The following is a 9849-nucleotide window of genomic DNA, read 5'->3' as shown; positions in this document are numbered from 1 at the left end:
ATTCGCTGGGCTTTGCCTCCCAAAGTCCTGGGATTACAGGTGTGAGCCACTGCGCCGGCTTCCAGGAGCCTTTTCACTTCTGGGTGTGACTCTTTCTCTCTGCTCGAAATGCTTGGCTTCAGACAGCACCTCCTCTATGTAAGAAGCCTTCCTGGCCCCCTTGGCTGAGGATGGGAGTGGGGAAGATTTCCCAGTCCTCAGAGATCCTGTAGCTCTTTCGGTCCCTTTCTGTCCTGTGCAAGGCTGTGTGCTGGTCTTACATCCACCTATCAGGCAGTCAGCAACCTGAGTGCAGGGGGTCTGCCTGACGTGCCCCATTGTGTACTACAGATACCGAGCACTCAACCGTCTCTGTAAGATAAGCATTTATTTATTATTTCGGCTCCCACTCTACTGGGAAAATGAGTTACATAAATTGTGAATGTACAGGTCCAGCTGGTGGGAGGAGGGGTACATAGCGAGTCCTGGGTTCTAGATGAGGTTCCACAACTTACCTTGGGAATGTCCACATCACATTGTTTTCTTTTTTCGAGACAGTCACCCAGGTTGGAGTGCAGTGGTGTGATCCTGGCTCACTGCAACCTCCGCCTCCTGGGCTCAAGTCATTTTCCCACCTTGGCCTCCTAAGTAGCTGGGACCATAGGCATGCAACACCACGCCTGGCTAATTTTTGTATTTTTTGTAGACAGGGTTTAGTCATGTTGCCCAGGCTGGTCTTGAACTCCTGGACTCAGGCAGTCCACCTGCCTTGGCCTCCCAAAGTGCTGGGATTACAGGCATGAGCCACCGCACCTGGCCATTAAAACTTTTTTTTCTTTTTGGAGACAAAGTCTTGCTCTGTTTGCCCAGGCTGCAGTGCAGTGGCACGATCTCGGCTCACTGAAGCCTCTGCCTCCTGGGTTCAAGCCATTTTCCTGCCTCAGCCTCCCACCTGGGACTACAGGCGCAAGCTGCCATGACTGGTTCATTTTTTGTATTTTAGTAGAGACAGGGTTTCAGCATTGTTGCCCAGGCTGGTCTTGAACTCCTGAGCTCAGGCAATCCACCTGCCTTGGCCTCCCAAAGTGCTAGGATTACAGATGTGAGCCACTGTGCCTGGCCCATCATGCCTTCTTAATTATACTTTTCTTTTTTTTTTTTTTTTTTTGAGACGGAGTCTTGCTCTGCTGCCCAGGCTGGAGTGCAGTGGCCGGATCTCAGCTCACTGCAAGCTCCGCCTCCTGGGTTTTACGCCATTCTCCTGCCTCAGCCTCCCGAGTAGCTGGGACTACAGGCGCCCGCCACATCGTCCGGCTAGTTTTTTGTATTTTTTAGTAGAGACGGGGTTTCACCACGTTAGCCAGGATGGTCTCGATCTCCTGACCTCGTGATCCACCCGCCTCGGCCTCCCAAAGTGCTGGGATTACAGGCTTGAGCCCGGCCTTCATTCAGCCTGAGATAGGTTACATTAGTTGGATAATGGTGCTCACCAACTTCCTTAGTTCTACGTTCACAGATATTTGTTTCACTTGGCTCCACAGAGCTGATTTAATAGATGTTGATGGTTTAACTTTGAATAATCCCATCCTAGAGAACTGGAGGTCCTTCAAAAGCATGAGATGGAACAGCCTAGCACAGAACCTGGCCATGTTCACAACCTACAGCATAGAAGGAATTCTCTTCTCTTGCTCTTTCATCCTGTAGTATTTTGTGTGTCTGGCCTCCAGCGTTGCTCTAGAAGTTCCTCCAAGAAAAGCCTTTCTACATTACAGTCGAATCTTACTGATTTAAAAGTATCACCCAGCCAGGCACGGTGCTCATGCCTGTAATCTCAGCACTTTCGGAGGCCAAGGCAGGTGGATCACAAGGTCAGGAGATCGAGACCATCCTGGCCAACATGGTGAAACCCTGTCTCTACTAAAAATACAAAAGTTAGTCGGGCGTGGTGGCGCGTGCCTGTAGTCCCAGCTACTCGGGAGGCTGAGGCAGGAGAATTGCTTGAACCTGGGAGGCAGAAATTGTAGTGAGCCGAGACTGTGCCATTGCACTCCAGCCTGGGCAAAAGAGCAAGACTCCATCTCAAAAAAAAAAAAAAAAAAAAAAAATTCACTCAAATATTTTGAACAATGCCACTGTATTTGGAGTCTTGGAGCCAAGTGCTAAATTATTTTGTGTTCATGAAACAGATCGGTTTTGTAGGACCTTCAACACAACAAGCTCCTGATGCTGGGGTTAAAATCATTGCTATGGTTTGAATGTTCCCACCAAAACCCATGTTGAAATTTAATTGCCAATAGAACAGTTATTGGGAGGTGGGGTGCTTTTGTTTTTTGGAAATTCTGTCACCCAGGCTGGAGTACAGTGGCATGATCACAGCTCACTACAGCCTTGGGTTTCCTGAGCACCAGTGACTGTCCTTCCCCCTGCCTCAGCCTCCTAAGTAGCTGGGACTACATGTGTGTGCCATTATGCCTGACTAGTTTTTGTATTGTTTGTAGAGACAGAGTTGTGCCATGTTGCCCAGGTTGGTCTCAAGGATTCACCTGCCTCAGCCTCCGTAAGTGCTGGGATTACAGGTGTGAGCCACTTCGGCTGGCTGAGGTGGAGCTTCTAAAGGTGTTAGGTCCTGGGCCTCTGCCCTCATGAATGAAGTGGGCTCACAAGAGGAGTACAGGTTTGGCCTCCATTTGCTGCCCAGCCCTTCCACCATGTTATGATGAAGCAAGAAGGCCCTCACCAGATGCCAGTGCCATGCCTTTCGACTTCTGTGAGCCAAATAAATCTCCATCAGTTATTCAGTCTGTGGTATTCTAAAACAATCCCCTCCTAGTTTTAGGGCAGTTGCCACTGGCTCGGCCTCTCACCAGCTCTCCTCCACACCTGACCTGGTTCTACGTGCTTTCCCGACCTGGGCTCTAACTTAATTCACTGCTTGTACCTTTATCTACAAAATGGGCTGGTAGTAAACTTAGTAGTCTTGTGTTACTCAACGACAGGGATGTTTTGAGAAATGCATCATTAGGCGATTTTGTGTTTTCTATGAACATCATCGTGTACTTATGCAAACCCGGATGGCACAGCCTACTACATGCCTAGGTTATATGACATAGCCTGTTACTCCTAGGCCACAAACCTGTAGAGCAAGTACTGTACTGAAATTATAGGCGAGGGGTGTCCTCTCTTTTCATTTCCCTTGGCCACGTTGGAAGAACTGTCTTGGGCCACAAATAAAATACAGCAACAATAGCTGAAGAGCTTAAAAAAAAAGTCGAGAAAATAAACCTCATGTTTTAGCAAAATATATTAGTTTGTGTTGGGCCACATTCAAAGCCTTCCACACAAGCTTGCTGTAGGCCATTGTTCACACAATGTTAATCTGTGTATTTGAACACACAAAAGGTACAGTAAAAATACAGTATAATCATCTTAACTGTAGCACGACTGCGAGGCTCATTGCTGAATGAAGCATCCTTAGGCAGTGCGTGACTGCATCCAGACACGTTTGGTGGGAGAACTTTGCCTTTTTAACTAATGGACCCAGGAACAGAACTTGGGTCTTTTAGTTGCCGTTCATTGTCCTTCATGAGGGATGGCCTCTCCAGATGCTTCATTAAACCTTCTACTACTACAAACTCACTACCCAGAGTACACACATCGCTAGCGATTTGTGGATCTTAACCCACAGCATGACTGTCCTTTTTATAGCCCTTGCATTTACTCTCCACTCTGCATCCCTAAACCAAGGCTGTTACTAATGAGGGGGCTCCAAGATTTCCAAGCAACCCATTCTCTAGGACACTGATTAACAAGACAGCATGACTCTGGCTAAATGCTTGCAAAAACAGTTGATCGGCTGGGCATGGTGGCTCATGCCTGTAATCCCAGCACTTTGGGAGGCCAAGGGAGGCAGATCATTTGAGGCCAGGTGTCTGAGTCCAGCCTGGCCAACATGGCTAAGCTGTCTCTACTAAAAATACAAAAATTAGCTGGGCATGCTGCCTGTAGTCCCAGATATCAGGGAGGCTGAGGCATGAGAATTCCTTGAACCTCAGAGGCGGAGGTTGTAGTGAGCTGAGATTGTGCCACTGCACTCTAACCTGGGCCAACAAGGGCAAACCTCCATCTCAAAAAACAAACGAACAAAAAAAACAGTTGACCAGAGAGGGACAAGCTCATCAAGGTTTTTCTTGGCCAAGTTCAGGCCCCTGTTGAGAAGCTGTGGGTGTGGACGAATCCTCCACTGCCCATTTCTATGGTTCCTTTATATGCACAAGATCGACTATATATAAATAATCTGCAAGTCAGGTATTTCTGAAAACAAGTTTTATTTAAATAAGGGTTTAAATACATTACACATAACATTAAAACTGAAGGGGGGAAAAAACCAAAAACCAGTTTGTTACTTCACATGGCATTGGGCAGCTGCTGCTATTAAGTTGCAAGCTCTACAGCTAGCTACATGACTGATGGATCAGTTTGAGATTTGTTCCCTTGTCAAAAGTTTAACTCTGGTAGAAGGTTGGCCTCACATTCTGATGTTTGGACATTCCTTAGCTAGGATATGTCTGGTCCAACAGACCTTTGTGGCAAGCCAGATGTCCTATCATCTCGCTAGCGGTAAGAGGGCCTCTCTGAGCTCTGTCCACCTGGTCAGGTTGGAGACACCAGGGGATCCACCACCAAAAGCTCCCTTCCAGTAGTACAGCTGGTGCTGCTGCCTTACCCCATCCTCTCCTCTCAGATTCACCGAGGACTGTTCAGATGGTAACATTCTGTTAGGGCAAGGAACCCTGCAGAGGGAGAGCCGAGGAGGTTCCGGCCATAGTTGTTTGTGATCTTAGGGCTCTGGGCTTGGCTGAAACATGCCGGTATTGCTTGGTTTCAGGCTTGACACTGCCAGGTGCCTACTGCTTGACCTCTGTTTAAATGAGGGACTTCAAGACTAGACAGCATGGCTCTTTTCAGTTTATTGCATGAAGGAGTTACACTAGTCCAAGTTAAAAGCGGACCCCAAATGGTTACATTATACAAGCTGTGAGGTTTTTAAACTTGTGACAAGGGACAGAAGGGAAATTCTACTCATTGCAAGGAAATCCTCACTTAAGCTTCAGTGAGCCACAAGCATTTAAAACCCATGAACCTTCAGCTGGTCGTCCTTAGCCAGTCCAATCTGAAAAGACAAAAGGGCGAAGTTTTAAATGGGGGACAGGGAGAGTTAAGCCTCCATTTCTAATGCCATCAACCCTGTCTTCCTGCTACTACACTGCCCAAGAGCCAGCGGTGCACAGTGGTTCCACGGACGGTCCTCAGTTAAGAGCTACCTTTTTTGAACACTCAGTGCCTTCCAAGATTCTGAATTAGTGTGAGAATGAGACTCATCAGGTATATGAAACCTCTTCAATTATATCAAGAACCCATCATGTAACAGTTTTTTAGTATTAATACTCAGGAAATTCATTTTTAAAAACTCATGTCCTTACAAATACAGGAACAACCCAGCATTTGGCTTATTTTACAATGCATCTATGTGCTATTCAAATTTGCATCTGTAAAGCAGATCCACAGAAACAGTTAACCAAAGGTACACAAGTCCCTTCTGCTTTTTCCTATAAAACAGAAGTCTGTGTACTTTAAAACCCAACTGAGGTTTTGGTCAGCCTTACAAAGCCAACTTTTATGTCCCCAGCAGAAGCTAATACACAGGATCTGAGATCTGCCAGCAGCGGGGCACAAATCAAGAAGTGACTGAACTCACCTCTACAAGGAACTGGCATATGTTCTTGCGTTGGTCACCCTGTAGCTGAATTACTTCTCCATATTCTGGATGCTCAATTACAGTACCATTGCAGGCAAACTTCTGCAAGCACAAAGGAAACAAAACAAATTAGGCCTAGCAAGAGCATGAATGCATTTATCACCCCTTCTGCTAACAATAAATACAACGCAGCTAGCACCCCCTTGCACACAAATTCATTATGACTTTCCCGCAATCTCACTGAAGACCTACCTTCTTAAACGCCTTCACTAGTTTCTTTTTATCGTAATCATCAGCGATCCCTTGGACAGTAGTAAGGGTCTTCCTGCCGTTTCTCTGTTGAATTCTTATATGGATATAATCCTCAGTGCCAGCAGGAAGCAGGTCATCACCCTTACTTGCATCAGCAAAGGGGTCTGAAAATTAAGGTTAAGCTCGTTCAGAGGGATCAAAGATCAGATACCACTGCCATCTCCCCGGCTCCCAGGTGTTTTGTGCGTGCAGAAAACAACACTGAAATCGTCAGGGCCTGGGCCAGGCCGTATGTGTCCTCTGCTGGCTCTCCCCAAGCCCGTCAGTCCGGGACGCCCGGCTTCCCCAGGCTCGGGGAACGCCCGGGCCTCCCGCCCTCCCTGGAAAGCCGATCACGTGTCGGGGTAGTCCGAGCTGGCAGGCGGTGCCCCACCCGGCTGATGCAACCCGCCGGAACCCGAGCTCCCAAGGCGGGGCTAAGCCTACCAACCCCATTGGTGCGCACGCCTGCCACTTAGAGCTGGCACCGCCTTTCCCTCCGACTCCGTGACAACGAGTGGTGACGTAACGGACGTGACGCAAGGGTGACGGGAGGGGCGGGTGTGGCCCGAGGAGGCCCGGGAGCCATTAGTAAATGCGCCACCGAGACACCGAGCCCGCGCAAGGGTTGACCTCCCGCCTGCTCCTTCCGGTCGCGCTCAGGTTCCGACCCCAGGGCCCAGGCCTTGATCCCGCTGCCCTGCGACCCTGGACAAGTTTCCCCTGCCAGAGCTTACGAAGGCCCGGAGCGCTTGGCAGCTTCCTGGAACACGTCTCCGGGCCCGGAAGGCCCCACTGCCCCACCCGAGCCCGCGACCTTTCCCATAGCTTACCGAAAGAGTGGAGGTTCTGGATAGCGGACATACGATACGATTCCTTTTCCTCGGTGGAAACGGCCTGCGGAAGGCGGCGGCGGCGGCGGCGGGAGAAGGCGGGCAGGGGGGACGGAACGTCGGGAAGCGAGGGGGCTCGAGGGGGAGGCTGCTGAGTCCTCGGCGGCGGCTCAGTGACTGGGGCAGAGGGGCGGTGCCTGTGTTCACTTATATAGCCGCGCCTGTGACGCCAGCGCGCTGCCCTCACGTCCCGACCCCACCCACGGCGTCGTGCCCCAAGCACCCAGGCGGCGCAGCTTCCAATTGGTTTGGGGGCGGGGACGTAGGATGGCGCTTGCGCAGGAAGTCTGCGGCGGGGCCGGAGGGGGCGTCCTCTTGACTCTGGGAGAGCTGGGGCGGGGAGGGAAAGCTTGGTCTGGCTCGGCGCCTGCGCAGTGCGGGTGGACGGTGTCAGCACGCCGAGAAAACTGGCCGAGGTTTCGAGCGCGCCTACGCACTGTGTCCTTTGGTACGTTTCACCTTCCTGACCCTGTTGCATCCCTGCCTGCTCGAAAAGGGGTGTTTCATAGGGTAGATGAACACTCCTTAGAGAGGATGTAGATGCTGAGCCTCCCAAACACGACAAATCCCCGTTTTGTCAAACCCACCTACCTACCCACCCTACTACCCACTGAGTCACAGCGGGATTTAGGGCGGCAGTTTGATTAATCAACATACAATAATATAATCAAAACGGTAATCGCGTAATTTAGGTTGCCATTTAGATTTATTCTAAAGTGGGTTAATCTGATCTAAAATTTTCATTTAGATTAGATTAATCCATCCAAGGAAAAAGTTTGCCTAGCTCATTGGCATGAGTTCAAGGGATAGTAACTAGTTCTGGGCGCCCCCTGAGAATAATTCTGGCACCAGAGGGCGTCCTTCATGTCGCACAGCTTATGTGGAGTAGAGCCTTCCCAGAGTTTAGATGAAATATTTCCTTCAAAACAGTCAACCTTGCTTGCTCTCAGTTTATTTATTTCAACACTCTCAGTTGTAGGGATAAGTAGGGTGGTGAAAAGAGACCAGGGGTTTTAGACTCAAAGGCCTCCGGGGCCAGGCAGGTAAGTAGGATCAAGGAGTGCAAACAGCCAAGTGTGTAGTAATGGGGTGGAGTGGGGGCTGGAGTAAGAACTATGGGCTGCAGTAGCCGCTCACCTCCCGCCCATTGTGCTAGATATTTTTCAAGAGTGCCAGGAAATCTAGGTGTTTACATAAAATCTCTTGATTTTTAAATATTGCCAATAAATTGATTTTTTTTTTTTTTTGTTTTTGAGACAGAGTCTCACTGTGTCGGCTCACTGCAACCTCCATCTCCTGGGTTCAAGCAGTTCTCCTGCCTCAGCCTCCCGAGTAGCTGGGATTACAGGCGTCCACCACCACCCCTGGCTAGTTTTTAAAAACATTTTTAGTAGAGATGAGGTTTCACCATGTTGGCCAGGCTGGTCTTTTTTTTTTTTTTGAGACTGAGTCTAGCTCTGTCACCCAGGCTGGAATGCAATGGCACGATCTCGGCTCACTTCAACCTCTGCCTCCCAGGTTCAAGCGATTCTCCTGCCTCAGCCTCCTGAGTATCTGGGATTACAGGCACACACCACCATGCCGAGATAATTTTTGTATTTTTAGTAGAGATGGGGTTTTACTGTTTTGGCCAGGCTGGTCTCGAACTCCTGACCTCGTGATCCACCCACCTTGGCCTCCCAAAGTGCTGGGATTACAAGCATGAGCCACCATGCCCAGCAAGGCTGGTCTTGAACTCCTGACCTCAGGTGATGCACTTGCCTCGGCCTCCCAAAGTGCTGGGATTACGGGAATGAACTGAATTTTTGATAAAACACTGTGCAAGCCAGAGAAAGATATGCATGCCTGTGGACTGCTAGTTTATGTCCCCGACAGTCAGGGTCACTGCCCTTGTGGAGTTGAAGGCCAGCGGGAGAGAGAGCTACTAAACAAATAATAAGATAATGAGGCTGGGTGCTATGGCTTAGTCCTGTAATCCCAGCACTTTGGGAGGCTGAGGTGGGCGGATCACCTGAGGTCAGGAGTTCAAGACCAGCCTGGCCAATATGGTGAAACCCTGTCTCTACTAAATATACAAAAATTAGCTGAGTGTGGTGGCGCGTGCCTGTAGTCCCAGCTACTCAGAAGGCTGAGGCACGATAATTGTTTGAACCCGGGAAGAGGAGGCTGCAGTGAGCCGAGATGGCGCCATTGCACTCCAGCCTGGGTGACAGAGCAAGACTCTGTCTCAAAAAAAAGATAATGACAGATTGTGAGAGGTGCCAAAAAGGAGATAAACAGGGTGATGTGACAGGGCCAGCCTCCTTCAGATGGGGTGGTCAGAGAAGGCCTCTGGGGAGGCAGCATTCTAGCTGACAGAGGGTAGGAAGGAGTCCACTGTGGGACAAGGCATGTGCCTGCCAGAGGAAAAACCTCTGTAGGAGGAAATGCTAGGCGTACCTGATAGATATGTATATATATGTGTGTGTATGTGTGTGTGTGTATGTGTGTGTGTGTATATGTGTGTGTGTATATATATTTGAGTGTGTGTGTGTGTGTGTATATATGTGCGTATATATGTGTGTGTGTGTATATATATATAGACAAAGTCTCACTCTGTCACCCAGACTGGCTGGAATGCAGTGGCACGATCATGGCTTACTGCAGCCTCAACCTACCGAGCTTAAGCGATCCCCCTGCCTTGGCCTCCCAAAGTGCTGGGATTACAGGCAGGAGCCAGTGTGCCTGGCCTGATACTTTGTTTTGATTCTCTATTTACTAAGTAAACTTGATTAATAGTTTGGTTTCCTTGACATCAGGAAGGAGGAACCATGGCTAGGTCATGGGCATCCCAGTCTCATGGTCATGCCCTTTTGAGAAGCTAAGGGCCCAGCCTGCCAACTTGGGAACCTTTACACTGACAGACATGGTTCTGCTGGAAAGGGTTTGGGG

The 9849-nt window shown here is 49.4% G+C and overlaps 1 protein-coding gene across 1 annotated transcript; it reads right to left on the bottom strand.

The window, feature by feature from the left end:
- Positions 1–4285: 4285 nt before the first annotated feature.
- On the bottom strand, positions 4286–7131 carry EIF1 (eukaryotic translation initiation factor 1). The gene is made up of 4 exons (XM_023204124.1): positions 6859–7131; positions 5987–6150; positions 5735–5836; positions 4286–5149 (listed from the first exon to the last, which is right to left on the bottom strand). Exons 1-4 carry the CDS (start codon positions 6887–6889, stop codon positions 5105–5107), a joined length of 342 nt encoding a protein of 113 aa, XP_023059892.1. The 5' UTR covers positions 6890–7131; the 3' UTR covers positions 4286–5104.
- Between the last annotated feature and the right edge of the window lie 2718 nt (positions 7132–9849).

The sequence above is a fragment of the Piliocolobus tephrosceles genome, chromosome 16 (assembly GCF_002776525.5).
Source record: "Piliocolobus tephrosceles isolate RC106 chromosome 16, ASM277652v3, whole genome shotgun sequence".
Lineage (NCBI taxonomy): Eukaryota > Metazoa > Chordata > Mammalia > Primates > Cercopithecidae > Piliocolobus > Piliocolobus tephrosceles.
This window is presented reverse-complemented; position numbering and strand designations above follow the sequence as displayed.